This window comes from Rhinatrema bivittatum, chromosome 4 (genome assembly GCF_901001135.1).
Source record: "Rhinatrema bivittatum chromosome 4, aRhiBiv1.1, whole genome shotgun sequence".
Classification (NCBI taxonomy): domain Eukaryota; kingdom Metazoa; phylum Chordata; class Amphibia; order Gymnophiona; family Rhinatrematidae; genus Rhinatrema; species Rhinatrema bivittatum.
The window spans coordinates 455,300,809-455,322,809 of NC_042618.1; the positions used below are offsets into that span (position 1 = coordinate 455,300,809).

The 22,001-nt window shown below is 42.2% G+C and overlaps 1 protein-coding gene across 1 annotated transcript in view; it reads right to left on the reverse strand.

The window, feature by feature from the left end:
• TMTC2 (transmembrane O-mannosyltransferase targeting cadherins 2) overlaps positions 1-22,001 on the reverse strand; it is a 369,412-nt gene that overhangs the window by 259,274 nt on the left and 88,137 nt on the right. The window contains exon 2 of the mRNA XM_029597087.1: positions 4,548-5,118. Within this exon, the coding sequence (XP_029452947.1) occupies positions 4,548-5,118 (571 nt within the window). The remainder of the gene's footprint in view (positions 1-4,547; positions 5,119-22,001) is intronic.

Consider the following 22,001-nt stretch of genomic DNA (forward strand, 5'->3'; position numbering starts at 1 on the left):
AAATCTGAACAATTTATAAGAGTCCTAAGCGTACACATGGGATGCACCTATCCACCACACTCAGTTTACCATGCAGTTATCTTTTAGCTGTCAGCGGGATTACTGAAAGAGAGAATGAATAAAATTAATGAAGCCCAGTCACCATCTGCACCAAAACCTCAAAATGTAGAAGATTATACACACACACATATATATCTACACACACATTTCTCTAGAAATGGTGCATGTTAAATAAAGCTACTGGCTCGCATCTGCTGTGTCCTATGCACGGATTCAGCACACGATTACTGTGGATAGAAGAAATTGTACATGCTAAATAAAGCTATATGCTTGCATCCGCCGTATTCTTTGCACAGACTGTAAAGGATTTATTATAAAGTGGACTGTGCCATTACATGATCAGGAAGAAAGATTGGTAGTACTTTTGTGGCTGTTACATTTGACTAATTTAAAAAAAAAAAAAAGATTTGTCACCTTGCTTTTGTATTAAAATATTAGTAACTTGTGTTTATTAGATTTATTGTTCTGCCATGTTTTGTACTCTCTCACTTGTGTATATGGTTGGAACTTGAGTAGATATTTTCTCTGTCACTTTTTTTTACATAAACACACATATATATTTGATTCCTTTTGATTTTTTTATTTTGTCCCTCCTGTTATTTATATTGATAGTTTCTGTTATTTAGCCTGTTATTTAATTACTAATTGCTGCTCTGTGTGCTCTCTTTCGGCCTCCTCTTTCTTTTGTCGTTCCCCCCCCCCCCCCCCCCAGCTCCCTGTTTTATGTATTTTCCAACTTTAGTTCAATTGTGAACCGGTATGATGTACCCACTAATGCCGGTATTAAAAAGGTTTTAAATAAATCATATATATACACACACACACACACACACAGGCTTGCAAAAGTATTCGACCCCTTAAAATGTCAGATTGGTATGGATTACAAATGACACTTACACAGGAACTACAGAATTCAGAAGCTGAGACTGAAGTGGAAGTACACCAGTCAACCATATCAAGAGCTCTGCATACAACTGGCCTACATGGGAGGGTGGCCAGAAAGAAGCCATTACTGAAGAAAAACCACATCAAAGCATGTCTGGAGTTCTCCAGAAAACATCAGTCTTGCCTCACAAATCTGCTTCACTTTTTTGAAGGAGTTAATAAACATGTGGATAAAGGTGAACCGGTAGATATAGTGTATTTGGATTTTCAGAAGGCATTTGACAAAGTTCCTCATGAGAGGCTTCTAGGAAAAGTAAAAAGTCATGGGATAGGTGGCGATGTCCTTTTGTGGATTGCAAACTGGCTAAAAGACAGGAAACAGAGAGTAGGATTAAATGGGCAATTTTCTCAGTGGAAGTGAGTGGACAGTGGAGTGCCTCAGGGATCTGTATTGGGACCCTTACTGTTCAATATATTTATAAATGATCTGGAAAGAAATACGACGAGTGAGATAATCAAATTTGCAGATGACACAAAATTGTTCAGAGTAGTTAAATCACAAGCAGATTGTGATAAATTGCAGCAAGACCTTGTGAGACTGGAAAATTGGGCATCCAAATGGCAGATGAAATTTAATGTGGATAAGTGCAAGGTGATGCATATAGGGAAAAATAACCCATGCTATAATTACACAATGTTGGGTTCCATATTAGGGCTACAACCCAAGAAAGAGATCTAGGTGTCATAGTGGATAACACATTGAAATCGTTGGTGCAGTGTGCTGCGGCAGTCAAAAAAGCAAACAGAATGTTGGGAATTATTAGAAAAGGAATGATGAATAAAACGGAAAATGTCATAATGCCTCTGTATCGCTCCATGGTGAGACCGCACCTTGAATACTGTGTACAATTCTGGTCGCCGCATCTCAAAAAAGATATAATTGCGATGGAGAAGGTACAGAGAAGGGCTACCAAAATGATAAAGGGAATGGAACAACTCCCCTATGAGGAAAGACTAAAGAGGTTAGGACTTTTCAGCTTGGAGAAGAGACGACTGAGGGGGGATATGATAGAGGTGTATAAAATCATGAGAGGTCTAGAACGGGTAGATGTGAATCGGTTATTTACTCTTTCGGATAGTAGAAAGACTAGGGGGCACTCCATGAAGTTAGCATGGGGCACATTTAAAACTAATCGGAGAAAGTTCTTTTTTACTCAACGCACAATTAAACTCTGGAATTTGTTGCCAGAGAATGTGGTTCGTGCAGTTAGTATAGCTGTGTTTAAAAAAGGATTGGATAAGTTCTTGGAGGAGAAGTCCATTACCTGCTATTAAGTTCACTTAGAGAATAGCCACTGCCATTAGCAATGGTTACATGGAATAGACTTAGTTTTTGGGTACTTGCCAGGTTCTTATGGCCTGGATTGGCCACTGTTGGAAACAGGATGCTGGGCTTGATGGACCCTTGGTCTGACCCAGTATGGCATTTTCTTATGTTCTTATCAGAGTGACCCAGCTAAAATGTGGGATAAGGTTTTGTTGACAGAGGAGACAAAAATGGAGCTTTTTGGTCAAAATTCATAACGTTAAGTGTGGCACAAACCTAATACTGCCCATTCCTCAGCAAACTGCACCCCAGCAGTAAAGTACAGGGGTGGCAGCATCATGTTGTGGGGATGCTTTTCCTCAGCAGGAACTGGGCATCTTGTTAAAATTGAAGGATGGATGGATGGATACAGGGAGATACTGCCAAGACAACCTGCTTCTGTCTGCTAAAACAAAACTTGGAAGGTGGTTCATCTTTCAGTAGGACAATGATCCCAAGCACAAGGCCAAAGCAGCACAGGAGTGGTTGAACAACAAGTGAATGTTCTACAGTGGCCAAGTCACAGTACAGATCTCAAGCCAATCAGGAATCTGTGGCACTATTTGAAAATTGCGCTCCATAAGCTTCATCCAACTAACTTGAACAACCTGGAGCAAATCTGCCAGGAAGAATGGGGGGAAAAAAATCACTCCCAGTGTGGAAAGCTGGTAGAAACATACCCCAGGAGACTTAAAACGGAGGAGATGATTTTAAATGTTGAAGTTTAATGATGTTTTAGGATGATTGTAGTATGTGGGATGTGTGAATTTGATAATTAAAATGCCTAATTTAACATTAATAGTCTTAAGATTTGTATAATAATTGGTCTAATAAAGTATTGTTATAGATGATGCATGAATCTTTTCACCTTAGGATTCTTGCTAATATACATAAATATATACATATGAAAGCAAGTGAGAGCTAGATACAGATAGATTTTATATATATAATATTTTTATCTATCTATATATAGATAGATATATATATGATATGGATAGATAAGCCAACCCACATTTATTTAAAAATTTGTTTAATGTGAAACTTCATGTTTTGAGATCACTTATGGTAGAAATGTGCAGTTTCCTAGCTTCAACTCCACCAAACCACAAGCAAATCTCTGTCTCATGCACAGAGCATTACGCCATGGAAAAAGGCTGTTTTAAATGTGGGTGGAATTTGTTAACCACAACACAAGTGGCTCCAAACCGAAAGTGCGACTATTTAATGAGCTTATTTTGGTGGTTAACCATGATACCCACGGAGCACTTGACTCATGCCGTTACCTAACTCGGCACATAAACCTCCTGCGTAGAAAAACCAAGACACACACAGACTGTCAGGCGATATCACAACATAAAAAGGGGGGCGGTTTACATCCATGTCATCTTTCAGGAAACTTTGCTCCTAACTTGTAACTGCTACCTCTCTAGTCAAACAGCAAAAGACAGACCATCTGGGTGGGGGGGGGGCAGAGGGGACGGTCACTGAACACATTTCTGACTCCTTAGCAGCCCCATCTGCCGATAAAATACTTCAATTGTGCTTTTATCCTAAAAGCCCAAGTTTGTCACAAATTTAAACAAGTTCAGTTTTCTGCCCGAACTTTTTTTTATGCCTTCAGTGGTGTTTATTTATTTATTTATAACTTTTCTATATCAAAGTTCAAATAACAGAGTTAATTATCACTCCGGTTTACATTGCAACCACAAAAAACAGTGACAAAGTTGTCTTACATAGAACAAGGGGAGAGAAAAACTTGGATACAGCTTAAGCATGGGGAGTAACGTGTCAAAACTGGTAAGAACTGATAAAAGTTGGCTTTTTGGGGTAACAAGCTATTCGAGGGAGGGGGTAGGAATAAGGGATTGTAAGGGGGGTTGGAAGGTGGGGGGGAGGGTAGCTGAGGGTTACAAGATTTGCATCAATTTTATGATGAGAGTTTAACCTGAACCATTTTCCTACTGTTCTGTCAACATCAGGTCTGAAAGTTACGACAAAGGTTATTAAACCAAACTCTCCACCGGGGGAAAAACAGGGGCATATAAAAAAAAAAAAAAAATCAAGGCACATGAAATCATACAATGGTTATAAGTTAATTTACATGACTTAACATTTCTGACAGCAAGAAGAAAAGGGAAGAGGAGGAGGAGGAGGAGGAGGAGGAGGAGGAGATACCAGCAGGTCTCTAAATTCACCAGGGATCACTGAGCAGTAAGGTGATCAAGAGATTCCTTACCTTGTGAACAGCACGAACAACCTGGCGCATTTTCAACTTGTGGAACACACAGATGTCATAAACGGCTGAAACTGCCAAAACCGTCACTCCCTGCTCCTTCCACAGCATGCTGCAAGCCGCCCAGACCCCGGCACCCACAAGCCAGGCCCAGGAGCGGGCTGCGCAGCCCCTGGCGGAGCAGTGCTTAACGTAACACAGCAGGGAGAGCAGGAAGAAGAGGCCGGCTCCCACGTCGGCCCTCCCCACGATTCCCGCCACCGCTTCCGTGTGGATGGGGTGGGACGCGAAGAGCAGGCCGGCGAGGAAGGTCCAGTGGCCGTCGCCGAGCAGCGCCCTGGAAAACTTGGTGAAGAGCCCCGTGACCGCAGCGTGCAGGAGAATATTCACCAGGTGGTAGCTCCAGGGCTCCAGGCCGCCAATGGCATAATTAAGGCGGAAAGAGAGAGTGCAGAGGGGTCGGTAGGACTTGTGGCTACCGCTGTGAGTGAGAAGGGTTCCCCAGAAATCATTGAAGAATATATGGGTCCACGGCGTCTCAGGAAGGAGGTCCTGGTTAGTCTTGATGGCTCGACTACAAGAGAGAAAAAAAAATTATATGTCTAAAAATATATAAATAAAGGCAAAAAGACAAAAGTGTGCTGTTACATAGATGTGTTAGTGGCATTGAGCACCCTATCTGTTACTATAGTGCTATTTTACTGTCGTTTTTCTGGTGGTTGCTAGTAAGAAGCAAAGCAATCTGTACCTATCGACTTTTACAAAAATAAATCTCCATACAAATTAGGTCTCAGAACATTAGAAACAGATGCTGTGCTGGATCCATTAGATTAAGAGACCCTTCAGTTCATCTGAATGAAACCCAAGAGTAGCCACTTAGTTTTTAATTATAAGCCATGAAGTCTTTACAGCAAGAATAGGGGGGAAAAAAAAACCTGACAAATTATCAAGCTATACTGCTGAAGGAACTGATCCACAAGCTAAAATCTGCCCACCTCAAGTTTATATTTTGCTTAACAATAGATTTTGCAGACAGCAATAAGCATTAACCGCACATGGCAGAAAGAGTAAATGCTAACCCAGTTAATGAAAAGTATGAGGGAGGTTCACAGCTTCTATAAATGCTTAAAGGCAAATTTTAAAAGCCCCGTGCATGCCAAAACCAGGAGATAAGCACACAAGTCAGCCAGCACGCGCCATGTGGGTTTGAAAAGCCACCCGAGAACGCTCCTATCTCCCACTGCGCGCACAAGTAAAAAGTTTCTCGAAAGGGGCAGAACGTGGGCATGTCAGGGCCGGGCCAAGAGATGTACACGTAAATACTTACACATTCTTGCATGCACTGGGATCCCCTGCCACATAAATTTACTTCTGCAATGGATGGCGTGTAAGTAGTAAAAAAAAAAAAAAATCAAAAAAATAGGCAAGGCAGTGTTGGTTAAGGGTTGGGGCTAATAGGAAGCAAGGGTGGTTATTAAATTGGGGGGGAGGGGATTACAAGTCTTAAAGTGGGCAAACTAGGAACAAACTGGGAAAATGGCGTCGGCATGCATCCCTTATAAAATTCCCCCAGTCCTGCGGTAGAAGCAGCATTTGCACGCACATGCACCCGTCCATTTAAAATTGCATGCACACATACGCGTGCCCAGGGTGTTTTATAACATACGTCCATGTACGCACGTACATTATAAAATGGATGCGTCTCTGGACACAAACCTGCAAACAAGCACACATGTACACCCGCGCACCTGTTTAAAGGGATCCAGTCTTGCTAGTATTCAAAATCAAGCTGCATAGCAAAATACAGAACAGGTTTCCAGAACACCGGGCATCAAACGGGATTAGAAAGGCTTCATGCGAGCATGCAAAGACGCGGAGGGCAGCTGAAGTGAGCTATGCAAAAGGTTTATTCTCCCAACTCTTTGGCTACCAAAGAAATAATCATTTGAAATGAAAAGTAAATGATCAATGTTAGACTAATTTGGAAAAAAGTAAAAATAAAAGAAACTGCACAGAGGCTGAAGAATCCAGTCAACTAAAACAGGACACTAATTTTATGTTGGGTTTTCTGGAAAAGTTTTCCACAATTTACAAAAGAAAATATGTAAATGTGATAACCAAAATAGATACTATCTAGTTTTCCCCATGCTGTATCTCAAATGTTTTCAAGTAACCAAGTAGCTGAACTAAGACATTTGGTTTCGGGGAGGTGAGGGGAATCTATTCAAGGCACTTTGTGATTTAAACGTTATCATGAAAAATATTCAAAGCCTGAAATTTTCCAAGCTTGCTTAGTAATGCATTAGCATGCATTCACCATTACTAATGACTTTTATGAAACAATGAATATTTGGATGTAAAAAAAAAATTTCTGTGGAAAAATAAAGCACTGTTGCTTTATTTGAACTTATCTCTCCAATAATTCCCTGAAAAATATCACTTCCCCTGCTCACTGGAAGGAGCATTCTCCTATAAGCTGGAAGAGAATGCTCTCATGTATATGCAGTCGCAGCTGGTACCTAAATAGGAATGCAAATGCTATAAAATACTACATGGAGGGAATCTTGTGTTCTTTCATCTGCAACATGACTGAATGTAAGCCCCTTCGTTTTCAATTTTATTTTTCCCAGGAAATTTATCCATGGTTATTACAAGTACAGGAGAAATCAGTAGGAAAAGAAAAAGGCTTCCCATTTTTTTTTATCTTTGCTGTTAAAACTGATAAATTCCAGGGGGAAAAAAAATAACTAAAAATGAATGACCCTAATTATATATGCCTTACCCTCAGTGCTAACAATTGAGCCCATCTCTGTTATGGATGCGTCATCTCACTTCCTTCAAACCCAGCAAAACCAATACTGCAAGCCATTTATAAGAGAGGCTGTCTGAACTGCAAATGCCTCTCAGGTTCACAGTATTGCAGGGCTGTCCAGTATATGCAAAACACAACAGCAGCCTGCTAAACATTCAAACGTTTCTGAGTTACCATTTTTACAATTTCATATCTGTTGCCCTGTACCCAGTATTCTGCAGAACGTTTTTACCGCAGTCTATAGGAAGGGAATGGTAGAGACTGTAGGGCTAAGTAGATGGTATGGCTGGGCAGACTATATTTCTCTGTTTCTATTAAGTAGTAACTTCGTCAAAATGTGTTTTGATTAATTGCATGAAAGTACAGAATGTACAGTGGCCATTCAAAAGTAAACATTGATAAAGCACACCTTCTTCTGCATGCAATGACCTGTGCAGTCTGGATCTAGACCAAGCAATACAGGTTTTCAAGAGTGATATTTTGGTTCAGTATGTTCAGTATGTTCTGCACATTTCTTCACCACTTTGTACAGTTATCAGTAAAGTGGTAGAGAAATTATTGGAGAGATAAGTTCAAGTAGCTCCCATCTTTAGAGATGTCACAAGTGATCTTCAAAGTTTGTGCACACTTAGTTCAGATTAAAGATTCTGTTATGCATTTGTATTTTCACAATTGTGGATCTCTGTTTTGCGTAAGGTATGGAGTTTTCCGGATTTCTCAAAAAAAAAAAAGACTCAAAACTTCATCTCAAAATAAATTTTTGGAGATGAAGCAAAAAATTCTCTTCGAGGACACTTTATTGTCCACTATCTTTGTAAATGCCTTGTTAAAATTCAGATTGTTTCTATATTTTTTATGAACCTACCCAATTATGTTTTTTTTTCTTGATTCAAAAAAGATGGGAGTCGTTAAGAGTCCTGGTAATGATCACAACTTCACTGATTATTATTTTGTACTCATATGTATATGATTACTCACGGATGTTTAAAAAATCAGAGGAAAAAAAAAAAGACCTCAGCACCTCATGCTTGTTCTAGACAGAACATACAGCATTTAAGAGGCCATTTACAATCACGGGTCTTTTGAAAAACCTCCAAACAATTATTTTAAACAATTTTTGAATTTATTCATTTCTATTTTTCTTTAAAAACTATGCATTGAACTGCATCTGTATACTTGTACTCAAAAAAAATTTTTCTTCGAACCTAGTTCTGCATTCAACTTAACTAGTGCAAAAAATGCTACTTGTAAGCCGGTTAACTGTTATGTCCATTCATTGTCAAGCCATAATGCTTGTCACTTGAAAAACTCAAGATGTATTGCTTCAAGAGGTTTTTTGATATATTACTCAAAAAGCATTTCCAGACCCCATATTTAAATCTACTTATCTGAATGGTACATAGCGGAATGCTATTCCTGAGCCGGTTAATGTCCAATTCATGAAATCAAGCCGGTGCATTGAAAAATGCTATTCATAAGTCAGTTGCTGAATTATATCCATTCATAAGTTCACGCCTTGATGCAGTCTTATGGTGAAACATCAGCTAATGTCGGCATGAATTGCTATATGTTCTGTCTAGAACAAGCATGAGGTGCTGAGCTATTTTTTTTCCTCCGATTTTTTAAACATCCGTGAGTAATCATATACATATGAGTACAAAATAATAATCAGTGAAACTGTGATTTTTGCTGGATGCCATCGTTGACTTTACTTTCTACCTTTGCATGGTTTAGAATGATCAAGGTTTACAGGTTTCTCTAGTGAACAACAGATAATTTGAAAGGTTATGCTTATTGTTACCTTTTTCTTTTGAATACAAAACCCTCATTAGTAGTTGTGATGAATATTTCTTTACTTCTGGGCTAATGAGCTCTTGAACCATCTTTGATGTGTGTGTTATATTTTGCTATGTATTTCTTTTTTCCATAAAGCTGATATTCCATTTTTCAAGTTTATCTTGATGGAATATTTTTAAATTTATAAAAAAAAAAAAAAAAAAAGTTAATGCACATTGGATAACTCATCTTGGTCAGGTAAATGGTATCAAGGCCTGGAATGAATCCTTGGCCAACAATGCTACTAGAACTCTGCACGACAGAAAATGAAAGGAAACCGATGGCATAAAAGAAACCAGACTTCTTTTCCTTCTATGTCACTGAAAACTGAGAAATATCCAACTTTACTGCCCATTGCAAGTCTGGCAATAAATCTGTTGCAAGTCCTTGCCTTTCCTGCAGAAAGTTGACTTCTTAACAGGTATTGATCAAACAGTAATTACAGAGCTCCTGCCAACACTTCAGAAGTTTCAGGAAAGCAGTATAGTCAGCAAAAGCTGAACTGGAAGATATACCTTTATTTTTCTGTCTTACCATACTTTCACAATATCATGCACTGCCTAGATTCATGAGTCCTACTGAATGTATTCTTAGTGCAAACTCTACTTTTTTGGAGCTGGGGGGGGTCCCCATTTGCAAATAAGTAGTTACAAGAAAACAAATATATGTTTAAAAATAAATCACTAAATACAAGTTTGTCAAGAGGCGCTAGAGTTAACTTTTGGAGTATTTAGGGCTCGGCAGTAACTAGGCCATCTGCGTCGCCCCTGTTTTTATCTGTCTCAAATTCTTCTGTCATCACAATGTTTTATACTATAAGCCTGTGAGGCAGGAACAGAATGCTAAGGTAGAATTCCAATATCTACTGATCAAAGCATCTCGTAAGAGCCTGATGCAATCATGGGGTATACATTTTACAAAGTGCCTCTAGACCAACTTCATACCCTGCTTAGACTGTGCAGGGGAACACAGTTTAAACAGGTCCCCGCACCTCTCCCACCAGAAGTATTTGGGGTACCCATGCATGTGGTGCTTTTTTTTTTCTGGGGAAAAAGTTATGAAAAACTGTCTCACTCCTACCTTGATCACTATGCCACCGCTGCCAACTGCTGACATAAGCCTTCAATCACAACTATCCAGGGACTTTCCCCTCCCCCATTTTATACGTCTTCCCAGCTTACACTCCGTCCCGGTCATTGCAATGACGGATTCTGGGCCAAGGGATCACGCACCAAGGCTCCTTCTGGAACCCTGCAATCACAGGCCTTGAAGAACCTGGCCACTAGATGTCACCCTACTGCCCCCCCCTGGGGCTGTCACCCTGCTGCAGCCTCAAGCCCCACCCAAGTCAGAGACCAAAGCTGAGACCACCTGCATGGAGGCACATAGCGCTTACCACCCGAGCTACCATGCCAGCCTCCCTTTTTTTTGGCATTTGTGGACTGTAGGGCTGGGAAGTGCAGCATAGTGGTTAGAACTTGGAGACTCCAGACCAGCTTCCACGCCCACTACTTATTGTACTCAAAACTGGACGCTTTTTGTTGCAAAAGCTTTGTAACCATGCCAATCATCTTGCATAGCACTGTGTACACTGACGGCGAAACAAAAACTTTGTAGGACCCTAAATTTTACACTTCTCAAATGAGACAGAACTAAACAGTCAAAATCCCTTTCTCCTGACCAACTTTTTCACCTAGAGGGGACCACCCCTGGAATAAATGATGATTTAAAACGGGTTTTCTTCCGATGCATTCATCAGTGCTGGAATTTGAAGACTCTTCACTTCAATACAGCTGGGTGGGCTCCCCACATGATAGTTTTCTGTTTATTTACAAGAAAGACTGAATAAAATAAGATGGTCAGTATATTAGCTCTTGTATAATAGTTTAATAATCTATATTTTAGAGGTCCTGGCACCTTATTTATTCTCACTTTCTACAGTCACTTTAGCACTGCATAACAGAACAAAACATTTTCTGTATTGTACGACTTTGGGCTACACCTCTCAGAAATGAACAGTGTGTTATTAAAGCTTTTGTTTTAAGGATCCCCCCTTCCAGGCTGAGCTCACAGCTCAGGCCGCAGCATTCCTCGGTACAGCAAGGAGCATCCAGGTGCGAATACTCATCGCTCAGGGCCGGTCAGACCTGTAAGTAGGGACTGAGCTGGTGTGCTCAGGCCTGGGGAGGAGAAGATATTGCTACTAATTCTGAGCAATACCTGGGGGAACTGTTATGGAGCACAAGGGGTGGACTGACCGTGATCTTAGCCCCCTACCAATAAGTATCATTCGCCCCTAACCACCTATCTGAGGCTAGGGGAGAGGCACTGTGAGCCCTCGGGTACTGCCCTCTTATGCAAATTGTCAGTCTGCCCCCCCCCCCGTGGAGGACCACGGCAGGAAAGGGGTTGAAAGTTCAAGCAGAAGAGCTGGGGTGTTGGGTGGAATATGGGACTTTCAAAACTCATCCACCAAAGTGCAAGACTCACAGCTGGGCAGATTGTATGGGAAAATGCGATTTTTTTCCACTGTTATTTATAGGCTATGTAGTAACCTAGCCACGGAGCAGTGCACTGCAGAAAAGGCATGCCTCCAGCCCTCCAGCTAGTGAACACCATCCAGCCCAGCATCCGGCCTCAGACAGTGGCTAGTCCAGGTTGTAAGTACCTGGCAGATGTCGTAAAGTACCTCTAATTCTCGTTACTCACTACTCCCAGGGATAGCAATAGCTTTCTTTCCTCTACCTGGTTAATAAATATCATGGACTTTTCCTGCAGGAACTTGTCCAAAGCTCTTTTAAACCCTGCTATGCTTGTCGCCTTGATTACATCCTCTGGCAACAGATTCCACAGCTCGACAGCGCACAGAGTGAAAAAGTGCTTTCCACAATGTGCTCTGAATCCTCTGGTTAAGTTAAGTTTCATGGAGCATCCCCTTGATTTATTTACCCATTCCACCCCCTCATGATTTTAGAAACTTCTATCATGTCCCCTTCTGAGCGGTCTCTTTTCCAAGCTGAAGAGTCCCCTTCCCTGAACAGCACTCATCATGGGAGAGATTTTTCAATCCCCTTTATCCTTTTTTTTTTTTTAAGCCCTTTTCAGCACCTTTTCTAGTTCTGCTAAGTTTTTCCTGAGATGGGGGCAACCAAAACCGGTATTTAGCAGGGGGAGACTGCTAGCGACCGCTGGGGAGAAAAAGGGAAAAGAACAAGATATTTAAAAATTATTCTGTCACGGTTTTAACACCCTGAAAATGGACAAATGAAGAAAATAGTTTAAAAAAAAAATACTGGGTAACGTTTCCTTCTGCCAGCAGTTTTTTTCCACCTCGGATTCATCCAGTATCTTCAGTGACCTCAAAGTAACCTTAACAGCTGAAGCATATTGCACGGCAAACTCTGTTTTATGGCAAAGCCGTGACTAAAGAAAAAGATGGCCAGCTCTTCGTAAGTTTGCCAGGACTACTGAACGTACGGGGATAGAGAGAGGAGAGGGAGAGAGAGAGAACATGTTGTTTTGATAAAGGTCACATTTCCCCTACCGCCTTGTCAGCCATCTGTAATGTCCAAAGCATACTAAAAACATTGTGTCTCATGCCATACGCTTCAGCATCCCTTCCAAGTTACAGCTCATTTATTTCGGCAGATGAACATAGCCCGTTCTCATAAACGTGAAGGTCACATGGGGTGCTGGAAAGTAATACAATTTATCTAAAACATTAGCTAAACATAATTCCAGGAAATCAGGTAGATAACCTATATTACCCAAAGGCACGGCCAAGCATGCTATTAATCACTCTAGCTACAAGAACTGAAATTATATGCTAATTTCAAGTAGGCTGGTTCAGTTTTTTAGTACTTCTGGGTGAGTGGACATTCCCACAGTGATGGGTAATTAATGGGTACAAGAGCAAAATGATTCATTTTGGAGTGTTCTGGTTGTTTCCAGGAATGAAGGAGCCACAAGAGGAGTAAATTACATAAGCTGATAATGTACAAAAAGGAGTTACCCGGCAATCTCGTTGCAGAATACTCTGGAGGAAATTCAGCACAGAATTTCCCCCTCCCACATAACGCGGTGTGGGGACCAGGAGGCAGTGGCAACTACAGTGCCAGCATTGGCCTGCACAGGCCCAGAGAAGAGGCCGCAGCTGTGGTGGTGGTGTCTGCCCGCATGGGCCAGAAAAGAGCAAGCTGCAGTGGCAGCGTAAGCCTGTGTGTGCTGGGATGGAAGAGGGGCAGTCTGGGGAGAGGAGAGGTATGAGCGAGAGAGGGGAGAGGTGCGAGAGAGAAAGAACCTGGGATTGTGGGAGCAGAGAAAGACAGCTGAGCAGGCATCAAGACTGGGAAGGAGCATTGGGGGGGGGGGTGACAAGTCTATCGAGTGGGCAGAGAATGAACTAGGGATATCTAGCTGGGGGGGGTCAGGGGAAGAAGGGAAGGGAAGAGAGAAAACTGGAGTAAGGCAGAGCAGGCAAATATAAAGCTTGGGGGGGGGGGGGGTGCGAGCAATCTGGGGAGAAGAATAGCATGTGTTAGGGCAAAAGGTGCTGCAGCCAGTCTTCAACCAGGGGCTGCCTGTATTATGGCTCTTTTGTGTGTACAGGTGCAGAATAGCTCTGAGGAATCCAAGCTCAGATAGCCTTGGTTATGGCCCCACCCCTGAGGATCCAATTGGTGATTCAAAAGGTATACTGGGATGCCAGGAAGTTTCTCCTGGCATTTAGAAGGCTCGGAGGGCAACAAACAGTATGGGATCCTGGAGGAAGACTGTGTGTACTGATGTTCTGTGATATGAAGGTACTGAAGCTTTGCATTAACATAAGCAGGTCTCAAGTGTTCACTGTATCTGTCCACAGAAAGGACTTACTGAGGAACCTGACCTAGACTGGACAAATGGACTGGATTCAAGGTTTGTGCCAACTGTGCTTGCAGCCTTGATTGAAGTTACTTGTTTTTTTATATGTGCAGTACATGTAAATCAGGAAATATTTATGTTACCTTATCCATTGCCACCATGGTTTGTACTGCAGGAGCTTCTAACCTGACTGGGAAAAGGCTGAGGATCTTGCTCAGGAGTTATGGCATGAGAGAGAGAGAGAGAGAAGGAAGGAGAGGCTGGCGTCCTAGTGAGGAAGCAGAGAGAGAGAGTTGGAGAGGGGGTCAAGCCCTGGAGACAGTGAGAGAGCTAGTGGTCTCGTTGCAGGGTGGAAGAAAGAGAATTATTATATTCTGGGTTTGATGTGGCGGTAATGAAGAATTTTAATAAAATACTATGCATAAAAACTGGTGGGGGGGGGAGATGGGAGAAGGGGAGGTAGAGAGAGCTGGGTGAGGTGAGGGCAGAAAACTCAAGCTGGGGAAGAAGTTCAAGTGAAAAGGGGAGACAAGTCAACAATCGGGGGGGGCAAGTCAACAATCTGGGGGGGCAAGTCAACAATCTGGGGGGGCAGGCCAAGTTTTATGATGGAGAAATTCTGCAGGATAACATTAAAAATTATGCATCGGAATAGCTTTTTTTTTGTAGTGTATTTTAAATTATTTCTCAAAAGGCCATGATCATACTGTGTTAGAACAAATAAAGTCTGCAGACTTTTCAGATACTGTGCACAAAATTCCCCAGGGAGTGGCAGATGCAGAAAACATACATTTTTTTTTTTCTGCTTAATTTGGAAGACCGTGATCATTCGCTCTGGCAAAAAAAAAAAAAAAGTAGTCATTTTCTGCTCAAAATTTTCAAAATAGGTAGAAAAATATTCCAAAGAATATACTTTTGGATTATTTAATGAATGAACTCAGATATGCTTGGCAAAAACACAGGGTGAAAGAGCAGTAAGAGCAAAGAAAGAGAACTGGCAATCAAGAAGAGGCTGCAGAGACGGACTTAGGAAGGCCAACCGGGCAGACTGGATGAGAGAGGAGGTCTTATTTTTCAACAACTAATGTGTTATGTATGCTAGATTACTACAATCCAGTTTAAATACGTCCATCTACTACTTATCAGAGTTTTCTATTTGTAGCCATATCTCTGCCTTAGGATTTATAAATTGTGATATTGATTGGCTAATGAGAAAGCACATGAACACAGGTCAGGTGCTGATACACTGGGCAGCAACAGAGAGTCATGACCACCTCTGGAGCCGGGGTGGAGAATCTCCAGTCCTCAAGGCCCACACACCAGTCAGGTTCTCAGGATTACCCTAATGAACATGGATGAGATAGTGTAACCCCCATTGACTTGAGAGAGAGAAGGGCAAAGAGCATGCTCAGTTAGATGATGGTGCTTTACAGCAGCCATGTTTAAGAGCAATGCACATGCTCAGTAGCTGGAGAAACTGCAGGTGGGATAAATGCACATGGCCAGCAGGAAGGTGAGAGGTCCCCCCCCCCCCCCCCCAAATCCTGCAGAGACCCCGGAGGCAACAGCAAAACTGTGCTACGAACAGGATAACTGCAGGCCAGAGGCCAGCGGAAATCTGAGTGGGTTGCAGGACAAGTTGTGGAAACTTTCCTTTCAGATGGAGTAATAGGCTCCTAAAAAGCCGTGGAGCCAGAAGAATACTGCTAAAGATGATTGCTTCAGGAACTGGACCCCCGATCAAGGAAGAAAACTACAAGTAACAAAAAAGTCTGAACTCTTAGGAAAGGGACTGGACAACTAGGAAATTGTTTTTTTCTGTTAGAAAAACAATCAGAAAGATAACGCTAAAAAATGATAAATTTGAATTATTTTAGTTAATCTTGATTTATTATTTTCATGGTTGATGAAGAAAATTCTTTTTTCAAGAATAAGTTACATAAATAAAGCTGTATCTTTGGTTAAAACAAATAATTGATTCTCCCTTTCCCTGGTTTTTCCTGAAAAGCTGGTAAGTGGCTACCCAAAGGGAAATGAACACAATTCAGTCTTTGGATTGAGTTCCTAGCACCTGTTAAAATAGCTTTACATATAATTGAGGCAGTGTGCATGCAAGTCTATGGCATGCATAATCATTAAAGATATCCCAAGAACCAGACCAGTACATGGCCTTCAAGGACTAGAGTCTTCCTACCCCTGCCCTAAACCTAAATTTTTAAACTGCTCTACAATTTCAAATGTTTTGTTTCCAGAAGGCTCTTATTAACATCCAGAAAATGCAGTGGCAATCGACTGAATATCATATTAGCAGCACTGTAAAATTTTATCACGGCCTACTTCATAATTAACATTACTAAAACCTACTGTACCTAGGTACAACAAAACTCAACTGGTAGGGACATTCATTTTTTTTTAACCTTATGCCTCACAACAGAGCGCAGGAAGGCTGCAAGTGCCAGGGCAACGATTGTATCCGACGAGCCTCATACACTAAAATCTGCTAACAAGAAATTAATATCCTCCAGGAAGAAGGATCTGGATACCACCAGCATTGCATGCAACCCAATGAACAATATTCTTATCCATGACTTGCAAAATGTCAAACTTCAAGCACCAAGAGATTATCCAACACATAGAACTACCTAAAATATTTGTCGGTTGCAAAATCTAACCATTTGGGCATTTTAATAAACAAAATTACCAACATAGAAACTGAAGACAGACAGCAGCCCTATTAATGGTATTTTGGTTACTTGGTTACATCTAGGTCTCAGGGTTTTCTGTTTATATAGATAAATACAGATGGACAACGTTCTGAGTAGCAGTACTTGATGCCACAAAAAAGTAAATACATACTCTGAGTATCCCTGTTACAGGGCAATGCCAACCTCTTCTTGAGAGAGGAGAAAATAAGTGATGAGAAAGTCCTGATGGTTGTACTTAAATGTCTCATCCACAAACACCAACTGTACCATATGCGTCCATATTTAAGCTCTTCACTCTTTTGACCCAACGCCAAGCCAGCTCTGAAATGCATTCCATTATGGCTGAAGGCAATAAGGAAGTTACATGAGAACCTATGGCTACAATTTAAACAATGTTCATGGCCACTAGAGTCACACCATCCCCTTCTATTCACTCAATCCTTCTTTCCTCCACCTCTCCTTCAAAAGAGTGAACAATTCTAAATTCCCATTTCTGGTGGGATGGCAATTCCAGACATTCAGCTGCTCCCTGATGCTAAACATTGCTAATGATGGCTATTTCATCATCTCACCATTAGTCTGAAAATAGCACAAAATGTTGTTACTAAGCATTTACACCACCTCCTGAAATATACTCAATCTACAGCTAGAATTCCTGTTGCCTTCTGAAATCTATTTTAGTTGATAAAAGTCAGCCCAGGGGGATTTACTAGATTTACCATGTCACAATAAACCAGAAAACTAAAGCATTTCTACCTCTTCCTTTTGGCCTTTACTGATGTCTAAATGTATTCTGATTCAGAATACTGTCGCACTTAAATTAAACATCTCCTAAAAAGGAGAACACGAGACTTAAAGGATCTTAAAAGTACTATTAATAATGGCATTTTTCAACACAAATATAAACATTTGTTGCAAGCATCTTTGAACTCTAATTCTTCATTCAAACAGCAAATCCTACAGATATCATTGTCTATCTTGGGCTTTCATGTCATTGATTTAACACTGGTTTCCATCGCTGATAAATTACCATGGGGCCTATTCACTAAAACGTAGTAAGTGGCCTTACTACTACAAATAAATGCCACCTACTCACAAAGCATCAGTAGCGAAGGAAATCAATTACCACTGACTGCATTAAGTGTGCACGTGGTCAAAATCACGCATTCTGCCCTTTGTATAAAAAGCCTGTGCCCACTCACACTCCTGGTTAGCATTGTAAGGCGGGAGGTCAGCTCTGGATTCGGGTGGGATGGAAGGGGGTTGGGAGAAGGAGTTCTCACTGCTCATGTCTTCACTGTTTACCATGACTGTTCTTCCTTTCTCTTTTGTCTGTGTAAAGTTTAGGTGCTGGTGTTTGGGGTTTTATGCTCTTAGTCTATCTGGCCTTTTTGTAGGATTACAGGGTGGAAGAGAAGACCATCTGGGCATTACTGCCATGTGAAAGGAGAGTCCTAGACAGGGGCTGAATGGGCATGCCAGGAGCTTATATGGTGAGAGACTATGCAAAAGGATGTCTGGCCAACAGGTGCAGGATGACAGGGAGCAGGAGGAGAGCCCCAACAAGCAGAGAGGCCCAAAAGGCGGAGGATGCTACACGGCAGACAGAAGTGTGGGAGGAAGGTAGGAGAGTAGGAAGAGGAGTTGAAATGCAGGCAGGGAGGGAACTGCCACAGCCAGCCACTGGCAAATAGACAGCACCCATCATGAACTTCAACTTCACCTAGGAGGGGAGCAATAATATCCTGGAAAAGGTCACGCACCACCACTACAGTGTTCCGAATGCAGGGATTCGACCAAGGCTGCCAAGGACAAAATCTGGCATACCATCACCACAGACGTCACACCCTTGGAGTACACCGTGGATTAGGGCCAGCATTGATACTGGGACCTCGAGTTAAAACTGAAGTCCAAGATTGCAAGACGGCCAGCACAGCTGCAAGACAGGTGGAGGAACGTCTTCTCAAATCTGACTCACTGGAGGAAAGCCTGCATGATACCATCAGCCCGGGATGTTTGAAAGACTGTAAGACGATCTGGATACAGCAATGACCAGGAGTAAGAAGCCAGGGCTGACAGTCATATCCTGCATCACCTTGTACAAAACAGAAGCTGTCTAATGAGGCTGCAGTATGAAGTAGCATATCTCCCAAAAACAATCTGAGTTAGGAAGAGAGGATGTGTAAAACTGCCACCTGACTGCCGATTATCTGCACAGGTAAAAAGCAAGAGCATCCAGGGCTGACCTAGGGAGGGTCTGGGTTCTGGCCTGGTTGAATCTATCGATTCCCCTCACCACAACAACCCTTGCACACATCCTACCTGCAGTCCAAGGCTGAAGTCATTATTCTGGTATGAGAATGTTCTTTTGCTGTTTAGACTAGAGCATAGCAGTAGGTTTTTGAAAGGCAAACCACAAAACAATGCAAGACAGGTTAGACTGCAGGCCCTGACCAAAAAAAAAGAGATGGGAAAAGTAGGCACTTGTACAACTTAACATACAAAAAATGACTCATTTTCTGCAGACCTGACTGTTCTCAGTATTGTCCCAGATGTGCAGGGGGGGCTCAGGGATCCCTGGGAAGAACTGGATTAATATCAACAGGGAGGCAATATCTGACAGCAATATCATAGAGGAAGCACCAAGCAAGTGATCTCTCTGCCACTTGAGTTGGTGCACACTGTAAGGTCCACCTGATCGGTCTAAACATCTGAAGTGACTAACATTCCAAAAATGCACTGGATGACAGATGAAATGGACATGTGTGCTGTCTTGTATCCTCCTTCCTACACATGACCTAGGGTGAGCTACAGAAGTGGCCAGGGCTGATAGCCATATCCTGCATCATCTTGTACGAAACAGAAGCTAGCTAATGAGGTGGCAGTATGAAGTAGTTTGTCTCCCAGAAAATGTCTGAATTTGGAATAGAAATTGTATAGAGTTGCCACCTGGCTGCTGATTTTCTGGACAGGCTGATCCAGTCCAGGTTATACCCTATTGTTTCATTTCATTTTACTTTTTAGCATTTCAGACACTTCACAGCAGGTTGCATTCAGGACTGTAGGTATTTCTCTGTCCCCAGAGGGCTGACAATCTAACAGGGTCATTCATCAAAATGCATTATGGCGTTAACACTATAAACGCATGCAATGAGAGAAAGACTATTTATAAGGCCCTCATAGTAGTCAACTATTCATATCTCTATAGGAGGGCCAGCTAATAGCTCAAGGTGAGGTGTTGGCGGTGGTTTAGGAGCCAGTTTTACATGCAGAGTGAAACGTACGAACGAACAACACAGTACACATCAGGGAAGATTTGACATTGTTTTGAATGAGGAAAGTCTCACAAAGATGAGATTTCTACAATGTTCTCTCGCCCTAGCTTGGACTCTATAACAGGGTACCATCAAGCATTTTGATGAATCTAGGGGTAGGGTTGTATCCAAGGCAATGGAGGGTAACGTGACCTGCCCAAGGTCACAAGAAGTGGCAGTGGGATTTAAACCCTGGCTTCCCTAGTTCTCAGCCCACTGCTCTAAGCAGAAGGCTACTCCTGCTCTCCTCTCCTCTATTGCCTGTATTTTACATATAGTTAAGCCATTCCTAGAACTGTTACTAAAAAAAATTAGACTAGAAGTCCCTGCAGGCAGTGAGGTCAAAGCAGGAGTGGATCAGGCTAACCTGAAAATGCACAAGCTGGTGGCTACCTTGGCAGGGTCTTTGTGCCTCATTGGAAGGGAGCAGCGATGCAAATGTGAAATAGCAAATACAGCAGAAATGTGGATACATGGCAGGGAAAGACTAGACAGAAAGGTGAAAATAAAAAAGGCACACACTGAGCATGAGTCCTCCTCAAAGTCACAGAAGGGAGCACTTTCATGCAGGATATCAGTTGTGGCCGGATGCCTTTCCACCATATTCATGATCGGCATGAACCTGCACACCCAGGGAATGCTTGTGCTCACAATTTCTATTTCCCCTTCCCTTCCATCCCAAAACAGCCAGAGGTTTAGGTATAATTCCTGCATTAAAGCACTTGGCCCCTGATGTCATGGTTCCCAGTGGACATCTTACTGCCGTGCACTTTGCATAGCCAATGCTGCCGAACTTGCTGTATTAAATACTGCCCACAGGATTGGCCGTTTTGAGAGCAGCGCTTTCGTGAGCCCCCCCAAAGTGTCTTGTTTACTATCCCTAAGAAACAAGTGCAAAATCAACAGCTAGGACGGACAACGTAGTAACCTGCTTCTGACACCCGGGAAGAATGCTTATTTGACCATAGGCAGCTGCCTAAAAGATCATTTCTGCTCATGCCAAACAAATGGCTTTGACAACAAATAAAGCCAGCATCTTCCATTCTGTGCATTCTCTCAGAGATGGATTACCTCTGTTTTCAGGACGTGGAATCCTAAGCGAGACAGCTGGATTCAGGTGAGATCTGTACCACTCTCTCGAACTATGAACTGCTATACCAGCATCAATAATAAGCATTCACCAGAATTCTAGAGAAAAGGCACAAGACTGACTGAAAACCATTTCAAAGCTCGTAAATCCCAGGCAATAAAGGAGCATTTAAAGCATTAGGCTACCCTTGAAGCGTGAGGGGACTGATTGATCTTCTCTAAACAGCCATGGCTGTGGGGGTAGGAGCAGTGTGACATCACCACAATCCAAAAACTGAAAAATGGTCAGACATGAGTTTCTCTAAGGTTTTAACTGATATGCACCAACAAAACACCCCAGGCGAAAAAGAAATAAGGAAACAGAAGAGGTGTTTAGCAGGAACACTGGATAAACACTGCCGCCCCTCCCCAGAATCCTCCTGTCACCTGTTCTGAGACCTGCCACTCTGTGACTTATGCCGAGAGCTCCTTCGTCTGCACAAGTTCGCATTGGCCTTCACTCACATCCATTCCCCACCCCCAGCTCCACTTAAGAGTTATTCCCGCAATCCGGGGCCCTCACCAACTACCATCTGGCTCCCCCCTCCTCCTACAGTGTCTGGGGGGTGGAGGGACAGAGAAAGTGGCAAAGATGAGCTGGTGAGGGGAGAGGGGAAGAGAGAAAAAATCCAGAAAACCACCGACTTTCTGCGCCCAACAATTGGCACATTTTAAACACTTAAAAACAGAAGACCTAAATATATAAACCATTATAATTAACATCAGGCGCAAGGGAGTCTAATTTGTCATATACAAAGAAAAAGGAAGGTCAAGTAATGTTTTGGCCCAAGTCTGTTTTGCT